Source organism: Sorghum bicolor, chromosome 2, assembly GCF_000003195.3.
Source record: "Sorghum bicolor cultivar BTx623 chromosome 2, Sorghum_bicolor_NCBIv3, whole genome shotgun sequence".
Taxonomy (NCBI): Eukaryota; Viridiplantae; Streptophyta; class Magnoliopsida; order Poales; family Poaceae; genus Sorghum; species Sorghum bicolor.
This window is the reverse complement of record NC_012871.2, coordinates 77251411-77272550: the sequence shown is the minus strand read 5'-3', so window position 1 is coordinate 77272550 and position 21140 is coordinate 77251411. Positions and strand designations below refer to the sequence as shown.

At 41.7% G+C, this 21140-nt stretch overlaps 2 protein-coding genes across 2 annotated transcripts; both read left to right on the top strand.

The window, feature by feature from the left end:
* Positions 9279-10763, top strand: LOC8077509 (nicotianamine synthase 3). The gene has a single exon (XM_002463385.2). The coding sequence runs from the start codon at positions 9279-9281 to the stop codon at positions 10344-10346; it is 1068 nt and encodes a 355-aa protein (XP_002463430.1). The 3' UTR covers positions 10347-10763.
* On the top strand, positions 15180-20898 carry LOC8077508 (aldehyde dehydrogenase 22A1). Its single transcript, XM_002463384.2, has 14 exons — positions 15180-15547; positions 15675-15703; positions 16167-16268; positions 16443-16570; positions 16650-16772; positions 17135-17288; positions 17831-17934; positions 18018-18096; positions 18513-18608; positions 18705-18842; positions 19253-19468; positions 19551-19742; positions 20128-20271; positions 20349-20898. Exons 1-14 carry the CDS (start codon positions 15436-15438, stop codon positions 20511-20513), a joined length of 1782 nt encoding a protein of 593 aa, XP_002463429.1. The 5' UTR covers positions 15180-15435; the 3' UTR covers positions 20514-20898.

Sequence of the window (21140 nt, the reverse complement as noted above, 5' to 3'; positions counted from 1 at the left end):
GTAATCATTGGAGCATCCTCGATGATAAATATATACCATTAGTTGTAGATAGAGTAGGTCTGCGTCTTTTCATCAGTTGCGTGTCTATACCGCCCGTCCCTCCACATGTGTCCCTGCATCATGTGACACAACTGGAGAAGCATATTCAACAACTCAAACAATAGGCAATTTGGTGTACATGTTTGATCGATGGTTAAAAACAAGATATTGATATATGTGAATCTCATACAACTGTTTCAATAACTACTCTTAGTATTATTTTCATGGCTATAGAAAAGTTGCAGTCAGAACAAGGGAAAGGTCTTTTCTGGTTGCTTATGAAGGACAGGCTTGGCACTAGAAATTTGTTGCAAAGGAAAAATATGTATTTGGAATATTACAATTGTGTAGTTCGCAACCTCTCAACCGAAGAAACTCTTCTGCATCTCTTCCTGGATTGACAATTTGCAGTGGACTGTTGCCTGTTGGAGCACATTGGGCTATCCATTCAAGACTCTGATGTTCCTTTTCCAACAATCACTTCTTTTAGAGTTCAGCTTGGTGTTCCAATTTCTATATATGGAGATATAAAATTTCCACGAGTTTGGAAGAGTTGGTATCGAGTTTGGACTCTCCCTGATTTGGATGGTAAAAATCAGAAGTTTTGGTAGAAGTTCTAATTTCCGCAAAAAACTAGAACTCCTATACGAAAGTTAGAAGTTCCGGTAGGGTGTCAGAACTGATCTTTGCACAATGGATAATTTTAATTATCAACAACGCACAAACCTTTTGTGTGATCGAGAAAAAAATCTTTATTATCTGAGGTCAGAAGGTGAGGTATTATTAGTCCACACGCACATCAACGTGTGTGAACACAAGATATTCCCGCACAAGGATAAATGGCATAAAATGAGCCATCATCCGAACTCAACTTTTAATTTGTTCCAAGACTTCTAAAGTCTTTGATCCGTTCGTGAATTAAATAAAGAAAATGCACACACATGCAATGTGCATGTGCATAGCACTCAGCGATAGGTATCAATCATATGACAGAATTTATTGGTTACCATTAGAATTAATCTATACTCATGCCTTCTATGTTGTCATTAGGAATTGCGTGTTCTATTCCTTACCATTGGTTTACTTCTTCTTTTTCATCTCTTGTGCATTCCATTGCCATGACGTAGGTAATATTTATTGTAAAGTGGTATTTGAAAACACAATTTTACCCTTTCTCCCTCCCTGATGCGTGTGCACGCCCTTCTTCCTATGTTGCTCGACCTGGCTGCTGCATGCCCTACCTCAAGCTCTGCTTGTGTGCTCATGATAGAGGGACCATGTTGGATGAGCGGTGGGTGTTGACATGCCCAAGTCCTTGTTCAATGTGGACACTTCACTCATAGAAGTAGCATGTAGACGAGTGTTGATGCTAGATTGGGCCAGATAGACTCCACGGTGGGTCATCTTGCTCACTCCTGCATGTGTGCGCCTCATCTCTCACCTCCCCCATAGCTTTATGGATTCAGGTTTTTAGCATGGGCTCTCCATATGTGCCCAGCAACCTTAGAAGGAGGAAGGGCTAGATGGCGGCAGGTTGTACGAGCAGTGGTGGTAGGTTAGCGGGTTGTGAGCTTGGCAACGGGGATGCCACTGAGCAAACGGCAGGATACATCCGGCTAGGTGAAGCTGGCAACCATGAAAACAAATCTGCAATTCACTCCTCCATGAGATTATTAGAGGGTAGGGAGGAGTGGTAGGGGTGGATGTTGGGCAGCGCAGCCGGCAGCGAAGAAACCACTATCTAGGGATGGTGGGCAAGGTCAGCGGTGGTGGGAGGGGGTGGAGACAACTTCTTCAATTTGGTTTAGGGGAGGATGGGGTGGAGCAATGGGACTATGGGAGTAGACATTGGGTACCACGACTGGTAGCGTAGGCACCCCTGGTTAGGGTTGGTGGGGGCGATCAGCTAGGATTGGGTGGAGATTAAAAAAGAGAGGGAGGGTAAGATTGAAGATGAAGCAAGCATGAGTAGGCGGGTAGGGCGATATTCAACAAGAGACGGAGGGGGAAAGATTGAAGACAAAGTAGGTAGGGAGAGGTTGAAGACGTTGATATCCTTACTGACACACGCGCTCTAGGAAAGGAGTGTTCTCGCATGCTGCTGCACGTCACTGATGGAAGCAACATGCAGACAAGTGTTGATGCTATATTGGACCGGACAGACTCCATGGTGTCGTCTTCCTCCTCCATGCATGCGTGCAGCTCATCTCTCTCCTCTCCCACAGCTTTAGGGATTTAGGTTTTCGGTGCAGGAATCCATACATGCATGATGTCCTTAGAAGGGGAAGGGCTTGACAGTGGTAAGTTGTACCGGCAATCAAAGCAAGTTGACAGACAGTGAGCTTGGCAGTGGGGATGCCACTTAGTAGATGGCAGGAGACACCCGGTTGGGCGAAGCTGGCAGCCATGATGACGATCTGCAATTTACTCCTCCATGAGATTAGGGGAGGGTAGGGAGGAGCGGTAGGGGTAGACGTTGGGTGGAGTCAACTTCTTCAATTCAGGTTAGTGGAGGGTGGGATGGAGCGATGGGAGTGGACGTTGGGTGGCACGACCAGTAGGGTAGGCGCCCCTAGTTAGGGTTGATGGGTGCGACCGACGGGGATTGGGTGGAGATTAAAGAAAGAGAGGGAGGGTAAGGTTGAAGACGAAGCAAACAAGGGATGGATGGGTGGGGCGAGATTCAACAAGAAAGGAAGGGGGAAAGATTGAAGATAGAGTGGGCGAGGAGAGGTTGAAGACATCGATATCCTTACCGATGCACGTGCTCTAGGAAAGGAGTGTTCTCGTCATGTTGCTGCAAGTCGCAGATGAAGGGTGAGCACACTACATTGCGAAACTCGATGCATACAGGGCGTAGGAGCCGCAGGTCACATAGGATGGAAGGGCATGATTTCTCAAAACCAAGGGGTGGTCATGCTTGAGCCAAGACATGATGGCGGTGATTACTGGTCAACCTTAGAGGCGAGTCGGCGACAAGGCTTTGAAAGTGATGAAGATTTGGGGAGAGAGATAGGAGATAGAGTGGCCCTAATTTTGGACAAGGGTCGTGGAGGCCGGAGGGGTAGAATCAGAAGTTTGCAAAAGCAACATACATTTTTTTTCTTGCAAAGCATAGTGTGTCATTACATAAAAATGATGATCATGGGATATAAGAGAATAAAAATAGATTCAATGGCAGAAAAGAGAATGTATATTGGATGGCATGTAATTTGCAATACTTGTAATAAGTTCAACTGGAGACTTCCTCGGAAAGCCCTATTTGGTTCCTATGAATTAAAAGGAATTAGAAAATAATATTATAATAAAATGAGAAACACTTTCTCTAGAGATATTAGTTTTAATTCATGGTATCCAAACAAACCTTTATATATCTAGCCACCTCTCACACGTGTCATGTATCTTGCACGATATACCCATGCAACATGTAGTGAGCCAGTATATGTTGATATTTGTGAACAAGAAAGGGAAAAATTGAATGTATTCCTCTAAAATCTAAAATCCCTAGATAGTTGCAGGTATACTCTCCCTTTAGAAGCCAAACATCTATATTTAGCATCACAATTCATACATATCTTTATTTTGCAAATTAATTTTGCATCATTTTTTGCTATATATAGGTAGTGTGTATACCCTGTGTCCCAATATTATCGACATTCTAGAAATGGAAACGACAACCAATGAAAAAGGAAAAAAGACCAAAGTACCTATACAGTCTCTCTCTTTCTCTCTTTCTCCCTGCTTCCCTCTCCATTCGCCTCTAGATCCGTGTGATCGCCAATGTGCCCGCCAAGACGAGCCCGCGCTCGCTGTTGGTCCACTCTGTGTTGAGCGCTGCAAGCTGCAAGGGAGCCTGCCACGACCCGCCATTGGTTTGCTCTACGTCGTGCATCGATGGCATCACTCGCCCACCACTGCACCATCCTGAAAAGCCAAATTTAATAACCCTGAGCGGTCGAGCCCTCTCTGTCCCGACCTCTCCGATGGTGCGATGGAAGGGAAGGCTGCTGACTAGGGTGGAAAGGGCATAGGAGGGATGGGCCAAATCTCCACCGCCCCAACGTAGATGAAGAGGAGGCTAGGCACCGGCCTTTGTCCCGCTGGTCAAGGAGAAGAGGAAGGCAGCCGACAGAGGAGAAGAGGAGGGGGTTGCCAGCGGAGAGGAAAGAAGGGAGCGGTGGAAAAGAGGAGAGTGTGAGGGAGGAGACAATGACGGCGACGAGAGAGCGGATGGCAGGATGAAGGGAATATTATGTGGGTCCAAGCATAAACGATGGTTTTTTAGGACACTATTCGAATGCAAGGATAATGTTCTTTTTAGAACGGAGAGAGAATACACACATATAGTTGATAGGTCGTCGTCTATTTATTATTAATGGATTGTTCATATGTATTAAGATGAATTGGGTGAAGCTAAAAATGAATTGGGTGTAAAATAAAATTAATTACTTTTTATTAAAGCTAAAATTTATATTACTTCATTTTTCAGCATGAGATTTCATAAAAGTTTAGGATACCATTCAACCACATATATTCAGAATTTAAGTCGAAAGCAAACTTGGCTGTACAATGCGCAGCCATATTTGCTTTATTCACTCCTTACATGAGCAAAGCTAGCGCTTCGTGCTTCGTCGGTTAGCACGCACAGACACAGTCCGTTTCCATGTGTACCTACCCCAGCCCGGCCCGTTCATGATCTGAGATGAGCGGTGCGGTAGCTTGTACAGTAGCTACCTGCTAGCTTCACATTCTGTCGCTACTTTGCATCATCGGCCGGCGGATGACTACAGGTGTGTGGCGTCGGATCCATAGATGAGCACGCACAATAAGCACAAACCTACGAGCTGTTCTCTTGTTTTTCCTATACTTTTTCTGTACTTAAACTTCTTTTGTTTTCATTAAATTTGCTGTCGTAGGGGTCTCGACCCCTCCAGATCTCTCAAAATAAAAATAAAAATGAGCTGTTCAGTTTCTCAAAATTTTTGTAAAGTTTTCAAGATTTCACGTTATATCCAATCTTACTATACATATATAAAGCATTAAATATAGATAAAAAATTAATTATATAATTCTTCTATAATTTATGAGATGATTTTTTAAAATTTAATTAATCTATAATTAAACAATAATTATTAAATACAAATAAAAATGTTACATAGGATCGGAATCGTCTATATATATAGCTTTTACCCCTAGTTATCAGCTAGCGGATTGGAATCGTGTCAAGCGTACGTACTAAGCTAGCTTTTACCTTCGCTATCTAGTATCGCATATATCCTTGCTTGCTTGCATGCTCGATCGACTTACAGGCCTTGTTTAGTTCAAAAAATTTTATATTTTTTTTAGATTTCTCGTCACATCGAATCTTACGATATATATATAGAGTATTAAATATAGATAACTAATTGCACAGTTTGTTTTTTATTTACGAAACAAAATTTTTGAGCCTAATTAGTTCATGATTGGACAATATTTGTTAAATATAAATAAAAAAAGTGGTGTCTATTTTGCAAAATAGTGGAACTAAACAAGGCCTGACAGGGGTATGTAGTTTTACCTGAATCGAGCTGTTACGTACAAGGACCACGTATACATGTAGTGGCCCTTTTTTTTTTGAGAGGGAGAGACACATGTAGTGGTCCTCTTTGAACTCAGATTGCATACTTTCTCTGATTTTTAACATTCTGTCTCTAGATTTTCTTTAATCCCGGGACGGTATAGACGACGTAGACATCCTTTTAATTTTTTTGAGAATCAAAACATCTTAGGTTTAACTAAAATCTATACAATAAAATAATAATATTTATGATACAAAATAAGTATAGTTAGAAAAGTCATAATTATATTTTTTATATTATGTCTTTTGATGTCATAAAATCTTTGTATTTTTTTTTATAAATTTATGTCACAACTAAGTCATTGTTGCTCTTCTATGCAAACCATGTGTCACAACTACAGCTTGCGAAGAAGAGGGGCGCCGGTGGTGCAAGTGACCGAGTTGAGAATGTTAATAGGAGATGGACAAGGTGGGTAGGACCAGGGGGGAAAACATTTTTTTCGTGAACTCTTATTGTTGTTAGCTTGATTAAAACAGCTACATGAAAAAACATTAGTTGCAATTGGGTATCCAGCTAATAGTTAGTGTTTATTAGCTAAGCCCGTTTGGATGCATCCTAGCTAATTTTAGCACCTAACTATTAGTTAGATGGGTCGACCTAAGTGCAACGGTAAAGAAGACATGCACTATCAAGGTTGGATTTGGAACAATATTAAAAATTAGCAGCTAGCTATTAGTTTGGTGGGTCCAATTAAGACCTAAGTGCAACAAATTTTACAATTATACTAGCATATAGCATGATGACTACCGCTATATATACAAATTGTACCATATATAACATTTGCGAGGTATACATACTTCCTTCGTTTCAAAAAAAAAAATCTCACATAGAGTTTCCGTGTGGGTCAAACTTTTGATTTTGACTAGATTTACAAAAAAAGATTTACGGTAATGATATGATCCATACGTCCATCCGTCCGGACACCTCGTTTGTGGGCTTGCACGTAGATTGGGCCCAAAAGGCAACACATTTCTTCACTCGCAACCTTTCCGCAATGGTAGCTGCTTTTTATCTCCGCCCGCAGCATTCGCCCTACTTACTCTCCTCTGGAGCACGCTGTCGTCGCTTCTCCATCGCATGTGCCTGCACCTCTCCATCCTATGAGCTCTCAAATTGCTCTCTCCATGGCCGGCAGCAGCCCCCTCCTCTACATCGCGTGTGCTGACGACTTCCTACTTGGCCAGCAGCACCCCCTCCTCCTCCTTCCCCACCGCGGCCTTCTTCCCTACCCCGGTGGCTCCTTCCCAAACACCGGCGTCTCCTTCACCCACCTCGGCTCCTCTCCTCCCCACCCTCGGTGGCTCCTTCCCCAACCTCAGTGGCACCCCTCTCCCCACACCAACGTCCTCCCCCACCGGGAGCCCCCAATGCCCGCAGATCTAGCAGCCATGGCGCTCCCTTGCTAGGATCTCTCTCGCCACACTATGTTGCAATTGCATATTTCAATTGTTTCAGAAAGTTCAGAGGTATGTTGCAGCTGAAGCATATGAATGTTGCAAAAGTAGATCGGGGGATGTTGTAGTTGTTTGAGAGGCATGTTGCAGCAGCATGTTTTTGAGTGTTTTCAGATGTTGCGTGTGTTTTTATTCATATGTTTGTGTATGGTCGCAATAGTTTTAAAGTGTGTTTTCAATTGTTTCAAAAGCATGTTTTCAACTGCCTTCAGACGTATATTGCAACTGTTATTTTGGAATGTTTCAGAAGTAGATCGGATGTTGCATCTCTCCTCCTCCCACCTTGTGTTGCATCTCGTGGTTGGGAGTAGGAGCGTAGGCGCCTGTCGACATGGGATGCAGCTAGTGTGCTCTCCTATTTTAGCAGGTGCAACGAATGTGATTGTGTAGTGGACGTGATTGTGTGTTCGATTCGATATGTGAGAGGGTGGTCGGTTGCGTCGAACTGAGGCACGAGAATGGAGAATCGTGGGTCCCACATGATGCGTGCGTGTCGACGCATGTGTCCGGATAGGACGTCCGGGCGGTAGCAGTTCTGAAAGATTTAACAACATTTTCTCTCTAAATAAATTTATTAGTAAAAATATATTCAATGTAATGATACTCATTATGCACTAGAAATATTGATAATCTCTTTATATATTGGTTAAAGCTGAAATTATTTGATTTCTGAGGAATTAAGAATAAGGCATTGTTTAGATGTGAAATTTTTTTGGATTTCGCTACTGTAGCACTTTCGTTTGTTTGTGGCAAATATTGTTCAATCATAGACTAATTAGGATCAAAAGATTCATCTCGCGATTTTCAGGCAAACTGTATAATTAGTTTTTGTTTTCGCCTATATTTAATGTTTCATGCATGTGTCTTAAGATTCGATGTGACGAAAAATCTTGAAAACTTTTTGGTTTTCAAGGTGAACTAAACAAGGCCTAACACTCTTTATTAGGGTAGAAGTGAGTACGTACAGGGTACCATCTGTCCATGATTTCAGACTTGGGAGATTAATTAGGTCCTTTGCATCATCGGTGCATCTATATCTATCTAGTTCAATTATTGTGAAACTGAAAATCAAGGAGCCGTAGATTTATTACTACAGGAATGCATGGGAATGGAAATTCCTATCTATATATATACAGTATTTATCTACACCCATGCGTAGTATATAGTATCTATCTGATCTGTGCATGCATGGTCTATGGACTTGGCCTGTGTGTGGTGACAGGTACTATGGTCGGCCGGAGCAGCACAGGTAGCTAGCTTAGCTAGAGAGAAAACGACGCCGGGCGGCCGCCGATCGTCGATCATGAGTCGTAGTAGTTATTTTCCGTCACATCGAATCTTGTGGCATATGCATGAAACATTAAATATAGACGAAAACAAAAACTAATTACACAGTTTAGCTGTAAATCACGAGACGAATCTTTTGATCCTAGTTAATCTATGATTGGATAATATTTGTCACAAATAAACGAAAGTGATACAGTACCGAAAACTTTTCACCTTTCGGAGCCTTAGTCGGAGTCGGAGAGGAAGAAGCCAAGACGACGTACTGCATGCAGACCGACGTACGTAGTAGGCAGCTAGCTACGGTCCAGAATCAGCATATATGGCCTTGTTTAGATCCAAATTTTTTTTGGATTTTAACACTGTAGCATTTTCGTTTTTATTTGACAAACATTAACTAATCATAGAGCAACTAGGCTTAAAAGATTCATCTCGTGATTTACAGTTAAACTGTGCAATTAGTTATCTTTTTTATCTATATTTAATGTTCCATGCATGTGCCGTAATATTCGATGTGATGGGGAATCTTGTAAAATTTTGGGTTTTGGGGTGTATTTAAACAAGGCCATAGCAGCAACCACTACCAGCAACCACCTGCTCGTCGCTCGCTGCCACTTGGGGCCCATGCTATTGTGCTGCCACGTATCACCGCGCTCGCTGCCACTTGGGTCCCATGCGTCATAGGTGGGTCCCTCTCGCTGCGCCACTTGGGCCCCATGCACCACACGCACACGCACGGCCTTTGTTGGCCTGCCATGCCATGCCATGCCATCTATATATGCTGCCTCAGCTCGATCGCCCACTGCAGTGCAGTCTCCAAAGCAACCGCCGGCCGGATCGAGCCCTCCACACACTCGATCGATCACTCCACAGTACGTACCTAATGGTCGGCATGGGCAAGCAGCAGCAGCAGCAGGGAGAGGCGGAGGGGAAGATCGTCCTCCAGGAGGAGACGGCGCCGGTGCCGCCGCCGGAGGAGGACAAGGAGGCCGAGGCGGCGCTGGTGCACAAGATCTCCAGCCTTGCCGCCGCCATCGGGAAGCTTCCGTCCCTGAGCCCGTCGCCGGAGGTGAACGCTCTCTTCACCGAGCTGGTGACGGCGTGCATCCCGCGCAGCACCGTCGACGTGGAGCGCCTGGGCCCGGAGCTGCAGGAGATGCGCGGCCGCCTGATCCGCCTCTGCGCCGACGCCGAGGGCCTCATGGAGGCGCACTACTCCGACCTGCTCGCCGCGTTCGACAACCCGCTGGACCACCTGTCGCTCTTCCCCTACTTCAACAACTACATCCTGCTCAGCCAGCTGGAGCACGGCCTGCTGGCGCGCCACGTCCCGGCGCCGCCGCCGTCCCGCGTCGCCTTCGTCGGCTCCGGCCCGCTCCCGCTCAGCTCCCTCGTCCTGGCGGCGCGCCACCTCCCGGCCGCCTCCTTCGACAACTACGACATCAGCGGGGACGCCAACGACCGGGCGCGTCGCCTGGTGCGCGGCGACGCCGCGCTCCAGGCGCGCATGGCGTTCCGCACCTCCGACGTGGCCAACGTCAACCGGGAGCTCGCCTCGTACGACGTCGTCTTCCTCGCGGCGCTCGTGGGCATGGCCGCCGAGGACAAGGCCCGCGTCGTTGAGCACCTCGGGAGGCACATGGCCCCCGGCGCTGCGCTCGTGGTGCGGAGCGCGCACGGGGCGCGCGGCTTCCTCTACCCTGTGGTCGACCCCGAGGAGATCCGGCGCGGCGGCTTTGACGTGCTCGCCGTGCACCACCCGGAGGGGGAGGTCATCAACTCCGTCATCATCGCGCGCAAGCCTGTCGCCGTCGACGGGGTGGGAGTCGCCGAACTGGGACACGCGCACGCGCACGGCGCCGTGCTCAGCCGCCCCTGCCTCTGCTGCGAGATGGAAGCCCGGGCGCACCAGAAGATGGAGGAGGTGGCCATGGAGCAGCTGCCGTCCTAGGCACGACGTCGTGCTTGCCTTTCTTGTTCGATTGCCCCGTCGCCGCCGCCGGCCGCCCATTCGATTTCGGATCATCCATCTCTATCAGCTGGTCGATCTATAGTATCGATCCTCTGCATCTACATATCCACATATGCATGGTAATAATCTGCAGGTTGACCGCATATGCATATCATGTCTCATCCTAGCTCCATCCCTTTGCATCGTAGTAATTACTAGCTCTAGCTGGTGTATTATTAATTAATTTGTCTGCTACTGTTATCACCTGATGAGTACTCTCTCCGTATGCATGTGTGGAGATGAGTCATGGAGTGGTTAATTTTTATTAGTAAACTCTCGATGCTTAAATTTGTCAGTCTGACTGTATCCAGCAGGTTATTATTAATAATATATATATAAGCCATAACAATTCCATCTCTTCTTGTTCTTGTTACTATGGGACGACAGTTATTAGTACTCCTACGTACTACACGCATAAATACAAGCCGCTCCATTGTTTGTTTTGACGCGGTATATGTTATATATGCATCGTGTGGCGTTGCTGTTTTTTTGTCCGGCAAATGCTTTGTTTCGAGGCTGCATTGCTTTCTACATCATGTAAATCTGATGGTTGCCACTTGTCATGTTGATGTTTGGATCCATAAAGCTAATAAGAGGATCTCCAATAGTTTTATTTTTTTAAGTAAACAGGAGAAAATCATCTTCAACCGTTTGGTAAAAGAGCTCTTTAAACATAAAAAAGTTGTCAAATATCTCTCCAACTCATAAGTTTCCAAAACTAAGAGAAATTCTCTATCTGCTTCTCATCCGATGTTATCGAGAGAGAGAGAGAGAGAGCAGCGTAAATTGAATGCTTGAGTAAATTAAGAAATATAAAGTATTCAGGTGAGAAAAGCACCAGGAGATAAAGAAATTATTAAAAAAATGCTTGGTTGGTTAGAAACAGTCTAGGTTCCCAACGCAAAAACTTTTAAAGTTAGTATAGGAAACTGCCGGAGAGGAAAGTAAATAAATTGAGGTTGCTACTTAATTTATTAACTCACTAAACTTATTGATTTAGCAATTTAATTATAGAAAATAGCTGGAGTTCATAGTCAAATGGGTTCAATTAATTATTAGCTAATACCTAACAAACAACACGGGAACATATCTAGTAGAAACCACAACCTTCGTGAAAACCCGTGCAAACTATGGCAAAAAAGTTGCATAAAAAAATCACACATGTAGATGATATGATTATACACAATTTTGTAAAATATCTTGTCTAAATTCGAATTCGTTTGTGAGATATAAAAATAACAAATTTCAAGCCAGAAAGCTGTCCACAGGATCTGTTAGAAATTTATTATTTTTATATCTCATAAACAAATTCAAGTTTGGACAAGATATTTTACAAGGTTATGTATCTTCATATCATCTACATGTGTGACTTTTTTTTTTGTTGAATTTAGACAACTTTGTTGCTGTGGTTTGCACGAGTTTTCACGAAGGTTGTGGTTTCCACCAGATATGTTCCCCAAACAACTATCTCACTAGTTAGGTTAAACTAGGCAGCTAATAGCATGTACAGCTAAGCTCTGTTTAGATCTTCATAGTTAATAGTTATCACTTTTGGATCTAATCAGATACAACTAATAAAATTGCTAATTATTAGTTGGACCTTGGCCAGTTTTAATGGGAGTTATGAATTTTATTTGCATTAAATAGGTTGCCACATAGGCATTTTGATGACATGATAGTGTATTTAAGAAGAAAGAAAAAAAAAGTTTCATCTCGATGAAACTCTCTTAGCACAGTTAACAACTCTTTATAAGTCTTAAAATTAAATACTTTAAAACTACAAAATAATACTCTCCTTGAGTGTGGGTGTTTCATCTCAGTTTTATTTTATTTCATATGACATAACAGTCTTAGAAATAACGCCATGAAACTCATTATTGAGACTAACCTTAGATAGTAGCAGCTAATAGACCTTGGTAGCATTTTCCATTAGGCTCGTCTTAGTGATGTTTCATTAGAGTTTCATGGACATTAAATATACTAATGTGACAATGTATTAATGAAGAGAAATGTGATTAGAGTTTTATAGAAATGAAACTTCTTTTCCATTGTTTCCAAAATATGGGTGTACTGAAAAACTCATAAAACCCCTGTTGAAGGATGGTCTCAGCTATGCATCCAAACACCCTCCCGCTAACACAATTAACGGTCAAACAAGCCTTCGCCAAGCATTAATTCCCAAATGATTGGACTGCAGTACTATGCGGGCCGGATCGATGCTCTCGGCAGCTCGCGTAGCCAAATGATTGGACTACTAGAAATGTGTGCCGGCCATTTGCAATGCTTGGATTGGAGGAGCTATTGAAAATTGGTTCAGGAGAAGACACCGGCAATATTCTGAGGTATCCTTTGAGCACGAGGGTCTGTCTGGAAAAGTCTCTTACTACTTGCACTTTGGTACTGTATCTTTTACCTAAACCAAACAAAATTGAAATTTAGAAAGCCAGAAATGAAAATATGAAATGTATCGGTAAATGGACGGATAACTAGGATACGACATAACTAAGATCTCAAATATTCAAGTTCAGGATAATACTAAGATAATATATTATATCTAAATCCTAGCCTCGCTATTAGATTTCTCCATAATTCGTGAAGGGCTAGCTCTACTAATTCGTGAAGGGCTCTACTAAGTCAGTAATCTCTATCTCTTATAGAGTAAAACTCCATCATAATATTTGTCTGTAATATTTCGTAAAGCCACATCATCTTAAGACCCCACTAGATCACTAAACTCAGTTATAAATTGCACCCTACCAAATGCAGATAAAGAATGAAGAGACATCCAAATAACTGTGGCAAGTTAACCAGCAAAGAACCAAGGGGCATATAACAGTATTTATCCATCATAGACACGGACATCCTACGATTCCATAAAATGAATTGGAATTCAACCATATCGGCTGTCCTTGGCCGAAGCCACCACACAGTTGGACACGTACTTTCGACTGCAACCGTGCCCCACTATCGTGAGGCAAAATGCAAACTAATTAGCAGTCTGGCACCATCCAGCATACGCCATCATCATCATCATCATCATCAGTCTATAGTTCACCACATGCAGCTTCATATATGAGCATCGCAATAAATTCAGGAGCACCGCTACTGCACATGCTTCCTCTTCCTCTGTTGCTAGAGAATTAATTCTCTTCCAAAAACTATATTCTCCACAAATCATGGTCAGGTATTTCTCTCTTGCTTTAGTGTATTATATATATAATCATCCATTTTTTTTTTCAAATTCATAACGTGAATGCTCACTTTATCTAGCCTTTTCTATTTGTTCAAATTTGATGTTTCAGTTCTATCTATAGAACTGGCACAATCTCAAGTTTTATTTAAAGTATTATCAGAGGATAAACCACACCATTTGAATTTTGGGCACGTTCTTGCGTGTTCAAATAAAAAATGACATGTGATCATAGTTTATCCAAGATACACTAATCCTATATGATTAAGAATTATGTTATGCCCCCTAAAAAAGAATTATGTTATGCCATTTAGATATTCAACGCGCACACACACGTCTTATATGTCGAGCGCCTTTCAAGGCTGATATTGGAATTATGCTGATGCACTTTTGCGCCCACATGTGCTTTATATATGATATAAAATGTTTCCACCGTTGGTACTAATAGTTTTTATAATTCTCCTCTAGGATGCAAATTGTATTATATTTCATCATGTTACCCCTAAATAATTACTTCCTTATTTTATAATATTTTCTTCATTCATCATATAAATTGTATCCTAAAATTCTGCAGCAACGTACAGAGAATTCTTTTAGTGTGTTCTTACAATTAAGTTCGATAACAGGAGCGGCTACAGTTACTATATATCTCAAATCATTACAAAAATGATAAATGACAATGAAATGTTTTCGTCTTGTTTATTAGTCCCGGCCCGTAGATGTACTCCCATAAAAGGTGGGCCGAACAGAGCAATTGCTTTCCTAGGTGGGCCGAACAGAGCAATTGCTCTAGTTGGGTTAGAAATGTGGGTTAAGGCCTTGCGAAATTTTTTGGATCAGAACTCAGAACTGTAACACTTTGTATTTAATTATTATTATTTAATTATGGATTAATTAGGCTTAAAAAATTTATCTCATAAATTATAGAAAAACTGTATAGTTAGTTATTTTTAGTCTATATTTAATACTTCATATACATATGTTCAAAGATTTGATGTAATGGAAAATATTAAAAAATTTTAAAACCTAAACAAGGCCTAACTTTTCTTGAGCCGACAAATGAATAAGTAAAAAAAACCAGCATTACCTCCTCAACTTTTATAAAAGTTAGCTCTTCCTCTCTAGACTTTAAAACTGATCAAATCACCTTCATGAACTTTTTAAACTGTTTGTTTTACCTACCTTGCTCGGTATAAACGGTTTTAATGGCTTATTTATTCAATTATTTTGGTTGATTTTTTAAAAATTATAGTAAATTAAATAAAAATCATAAAATAAAAAAAATAATTTTGTTGGACTTCTATACAACACCTGAACATATAATATGATAGACTTTAATATACAGTTTTTTTAGCTTTAGATCAATGCTTTTCTGTAATTAAATAAAATAATTCATAGCTATAGTTTTTATAGTCCAATTTTCATAAAAAAATTATGGTGGGCAAAATATTTTATGATTACATTGTAGTAAAAGTTTTATACTTATTAAATAATGTATAACTTAATTATAGATTTATTTAGATTAACGAGCTTAAATATAGAGGGAAAAAAACTATATACAGAAGAAGGAAGAACAGGGGGACGGGCGAGTCAGACGCTCTCCTCCCTCCTCCTCTAGTCCTCTTCCTCTCCCACTCCACTCCACATTACCGGAATCGAATCGAATAAAGTACTAGTCTAGTGGCGGTTCTCAGTGGTGGCCGCTCCGGCTGGATTCCTCATTTTTTGTTGGCATCTTCTCTGATCTGATCAGATGCAATCTCGCCGTCGCCGTCCCTAGCAACCGCACGCTTCCTCGCTCGCCGCGAACCCTAGAGGGTTAGGTGTCGCCGCGAACCCATGGCCTTCTGGTGGCCGCTGCTGGTGCTCGCCGCCGCATACGCGCTCTGCCGCCTGCTCCTCTTCCTTATCCCGCCAACCGTCCCATCCATCGACGTCGACGCTTCCGACGGTACTGCCTCCTCTCCCGTTTTCGTCTCATTACTAGTACTACAGTTATTGTTCTGCTTTCGGATTTTGTAAGGCTAGGCAGGGCTTTGTGAGGGTTTATTGATTCAGTGTGTTCCGATTTGGTGCAGTGTTGGCTAAGGAGGACAGCTTCATCTACGTAAGTCCCTCCCCCTCTGTGCCCGTCCACTTGTTGCTCTCGATTTGAGTTGAGGTATCCTGGGAAGCAAAGCAATGATCCATTCCATTGTGATCCTGTTGTACTAGTACCGCCGCATCCGGTTAATCTGCTTTCAACAAGTAATAACTCATAGAATACATTGCTGTAGTTTAAACTTACATGATTAATGCGGTTTAGATCTTAGCCTCAAACAAAGTGGTTCAGCAATCAGCACTGTTGTAAGAGGATGGTACCTGCCTGTGGTAACTTTGAGTCTTATCTGCGCTCATATAGGTTTCAGAAAGGGCTAGGCATGGCTTTCTCTGCAATTGTAGCGGTGTTTTGCTTCCAGCTGATGCTGAATCACTGACATTTGTTTCAAATATCCTGTTGTGGCCATGACAATAGCTGTCCTTGGAATGGCAATTAGTTTTCAGCTCATTGCCCTTATCAATTGCTGCAGATACCGAGAAAGGGTAAAGCAGCTCAGACTGACAAGGTCCAATGCTATGAACCAGCGACCATGAAATACTTGGGGTACTTTCCTGCGTTGACTCCTGATGAGGTACATTTTTCTGTCTTTGTTTTTTTGGCTAAGGTCTCTCCAGTCATGCATTGTCATTTCCGCCGCTATCTAGAGGTTTGGTGCACCCCTTGTTGATTTAACTGGTGAATAGGATGAACTTCATTAATATTTCTTTATTTGGGTTTGGTTGTGGTCAATTCTCTGGGTGATCAGGTCAAGGAACATGTTGCTCAAGCCAGGAAAGCTCAAAAGATATGGGCAAAAAGCAGCTTCAAGCAAAGGCGCCAGTTTCTTCGAATCCTTCTCAAGTATATACTTGAACATCAGGATCTCATATGCGAGTAAGGTCCCAACTTTTATCAAACTTCTTCACATGTCCTGACATCTGGAAGAGAGCTCAATTCTGTTTATGCTGTGCAGGGTATCATCTCGGGACACTGGAAAGACTATGGTTGATGCTTCATTAGGCGAGATAATGACCACATGTGAGAAGATTACCTGGCTTTTAGACGAGGGTGAGAAGTGGTTGAAACCTGAATACAGGTTAGAATCCTCAAAATTATTCCTACATGGTGGAAAAGTAACTTAGGACCTTATATCTTTGCTGGTATAGATGGATAACTGCTTGTATGGGTGAAACTGGAAATTAACACCTTAAGGAAAACTGAAGTTTAGTACTTAATGTAATGGGCCTACATGATAAAATCTAGAATAGTTGGTACTCTGCAACTTCTGTTCACTTTTGCGGTCTTTGCCTGGAATAAACTTTGTGTTCCTTTCTTGATGCCCATAGTATTATTAATTAACATGATGTTTTTTTACAAAGTAAAAGTAGTGGTTTATTTTCTTATTATGTGTCTCTGATTAAATAAATTGTTGGGATGCTTGCTTTTTCTGTTGCTCAGATCTACTGGGAGATCAATGCTGCATAAGAGAGCCAAAGTTGAGTTTTACCCTCTTGGAGTGATTGGTGCAATTGTATCTTGGAATTATCCCTTCCATAATGTTTTTAATCCAATGCTGGCTGCAGTATTCTCCGGTAATGCAGCAGTTATTAAGGTAGCATCATTATCTAGCACCAGAATGAGGCTTTTTATTCTTTGCACATTGTTTATGTGTTAATAGTCATTACCTTGCCTCGTTGACTGGTGCTTGGCCCTAGCTATGTAGCCTATTGTTTTTTTTTCAATTATCAATACTATAAGGTCTAAACCCCTGAAATTACATTGTCTAATCTGTTCTTTAACAAACCATTTTCATGTACACGTCGTGGTCTCATAGATCAGTTTTTGTTATTCAGCAATCTTAATATCTCCTGTTTTATGTGCCGCCATTGAAGCTGAGGGAGTGAGGGCTATGATTTGTGTGATGTATCTTTGACTATCCTTTTGTTGAGTTAACCTAATATGATCTTCTAGAAAGTAGTAAATTGTCAATAACTTTTTTTCTTCATTTTCTAAGTTAAATGTATTTATATGTTATATACACCTTTCTGCTGAGCGTAGACATTATGGTGTCCTCTAAAATATGTTTCATCTGATTTCTGATGTACATTAGACATTATTCAAGATTATTCTGATTGGTAAAATGACCTTTTATAGGTCTCAGAATATGCGAGCTGGTCAGGCTGCTTTTATTTTCGTATCATACAAGCAGCTCTTTCAGCTGTTGGTGCACCTGAGAATCTGGTGCACGTAATAACTGGGTATGAATGCAGCTTTCTATATTCGTAGTTTACAGGCTAGATGCACATTGCTTACCTGGACTCTGTTTTTTGTTTGTTTTTAGTTTTGCGGAAACAGGCCAAGCTCTTGTATCATCAGTAGACAAAATAATATTTGTGGGATCTCCTGGTGTTGGAAAAATGGTATTACCTCTCATCTGAAGTAGTGTTTGCTTAAGCTCATGCGATTAATATTCTTCATTTTCAGTATATGGTTTGGTGGATTCTGTCTAACCTATGAACATGCATTTTGTGCTTGTTAAGTCAACTGATTGCTCATAGTTATCCTCCTTGGCTACCCAGATAGACCATGACCAATCGCCACAAAGTGGCAGGCCTAAGGACTAAACATGTATATTAGATATTATATCTGCAGCACAATGTGCATCTATTTTGTAAAGGAATTATGTATCCAGAATCTATCTGCTAGCACATATTTTTCTGCCATTTTAGGTACAAGTATTACAATAGAATAAGATATGCCTGTTAAGTTTTTCCTGTCCTCTAAGGCTCTATCATTTCTCTGTTCTAAAGTCTTCATTTTTTATGTGTTATTACAGATCATGAAAGGGGCATCAGAGACTCTAATACCTGTAACTCTTGAGCTTGGTGGCAAAGATTCATTTATTGTGTGTGAAGATGTAGATTTACCCAGTGTAAGGGAGTTTATATTGCCTATGCCATGTACAACATAATTTCTTCAAGTCCTAGCAGTGTACTGGACCTAATCTGTTGCCTTTTCCTGTTTGAAGGTTGTTCAAGTTGCTGTTAGAGCTGCTCTGCAATCTAGTGGGCAGAATTGCGCTGGTGCTGAAAGATTTTATGTTCACAACGACATCTATTCTGCCTTCGTTTCGCAAGTAGCGAAGATAGTCAAATCTATATGTGTTGTAAGTACAGCCATATTTTGCAGCCAATTACCTTGCGCCAATTTATTGCCTTACTTTCTGAGTGTTGTACTGCTTTACAGGATGACAACCTTGTGCTGTCATTTCTGTATTATTATCTGTTATTGTTGTGTCTTACAAACAAATGCAAATATGTGAATTAACACATGAGACTGGGTATACTTTTTCACATTTCTAACCTCTTATTCCCTTTTTTTTTCAAGTTTTACATGAAATTTGTTAGTTACAGCTTATCTTAATTTAATAGGCGACCCTAAACAGTTCCAGTGGATAACCCATAGGTCTATCAGCAACATCTTTAGATACCGATGAAATTATTTTTTTCAATTGTTTCTTTGACACTTATACTTTTGCGATAGCACTCATGGTTTGCCCCCTTGTTATTTTTCTAGGGTCCCCCATTATCAGGCAGATATGACATGGGTGCAATCTGTATGATGGAGCACTCTGAGAAACTTCAGAGTCTTGTTAATGATGCTCTAGACAAAGGTGCTGAAATTGCTGTCAGAGGGAGCTTTGGGAATCTTGGTGAAGATGCAGTCGATCAATTTTTCCCTCCAACTGTCCTGGTGAATGTTGATCACACAATGAAAATTATGCAAGAAGAGGTAAGCTGGAGATGATCTGTGATTTCATTTAGTACAAGTGATACTACCGTTAATCTTGATATTGTCAGTTGCTGCTCAACAGGCATTTGGCCCAATTCTACCAATCATGAAATTCAATTCTGATGAAGAGGCTATCAAACTTGCAAACGACTCAAAGTATGGTCTTGGTTGTGCTGTTTTTTCTGGCGACCAGAAGCGTGCTATCAGAATAGCATCCCAAATACACTGTGGGGTAGCAGCAATCAATGATTTTGCTTCAAGTTACATGTGTCAGGTCAGTGTGTAATTCATGCTCTGTCTGTCCTATGTACTCCCTGCATTCCAAATTATAAGACGTTTTTTACTTCTCTAGATACATTCCTTTAACTATGTATCTAGACATAGTGTATAACTGTATATCTAAGTGCATAGCAAAAATTATGTATCTAGAAAAGGCAAAACGTCTTATAATTTGGAATGAAGGGAGTAACAGTTAAACACAGAATTGAAGCATGGTGCTGATGATAAGAAACTATATCTTTTGCAATTTTCCTCTAGTAGGCTCACACATCCTGTAGTGTCTAGCGTTATATATACAATATTCACATCCTTATATTGTGTTTTTACATTTTGTGTTACACTGGCAATGCAAGTATGCTTATTTGTGTTTCTGGCTGCAGTCTTTGCCATTCGGTGGTGTTAAAGACAGTGGATTTGGGAGATTTGCTGGTGTAGAAGGCTTGCGAGCTTGCTGCCTTGTGAAGTCTGTTGTAGAAGATAGATTATGGCCATATATTAAAACAGTGATCCCGAAACCTATCCAGGTCTGCTTCTTCCACAATCCTCACGATATAATAAATACTCTGATATGATATTCAGCTGCTTATCATATTTTTTGCAGTATCCTGTCTCAGAGCATGGATTTGAGTTCCAGCAGTTGCTTGTGGAGACTCTGTATGGCTATAGCATGTGGGACAGGTTGCGGTCCCTTGTGAATCTTATAAAGATGGTTACCGAGCAGAACTCTGCCTCAGTTTCAAATGCGACGACGAAGAAAAGGCGATGAGGCGAATACTGAGGGGTTCAGTTGAATCTCGTGTCAAGTATCAGTTTTCTCTTATTATGGTAATTCCTCCCATCAGTAATCCGATCTTTAGACTTTAGATGCTGTATCCTCCCCAAGCTTCTTCTTGGGGAGGTAGGTTCAGTGGTTTGGCGGCACTGTCTGCGTGTAATCGGCCTTGAGAAACTAGAATTTAGAAGTAGGCCTCCTTTGATGACGAGAGAAAATTGAAATCGACAATTGAGACCTCCAATTTCGAGTTTGCTCTCTGAAACAATCTTGAGCCTGGGAGCTTGTGAGCGCTTTGGGTTTCAGAACTTTTTTTTCTGCTTATTAACACTCGATGCCTGGGCAATGAAATGAAATTCCACTGTGAATTTGCTAGGAAGTAGGAACTGTCATGTGCTGCTGTTGTGTTTTGCGAACACCATCAGTGCTGAGGGTGGTTGTGATAAATATCAGTGTGTGTATGTGTGTGTGTGTCAACAGCTGCGCTGCGACGGGGCGAGGGTGTGCTGTGGCATGTGCTGGGATTAAATGCCGTGGAGCATGTAGCAGTGCGCTTTCCCGTAATTAATTGGCCTGCAGCCTTCTCTTATGCTTGTATAGGAGCACAATTTGTTCCTTTCA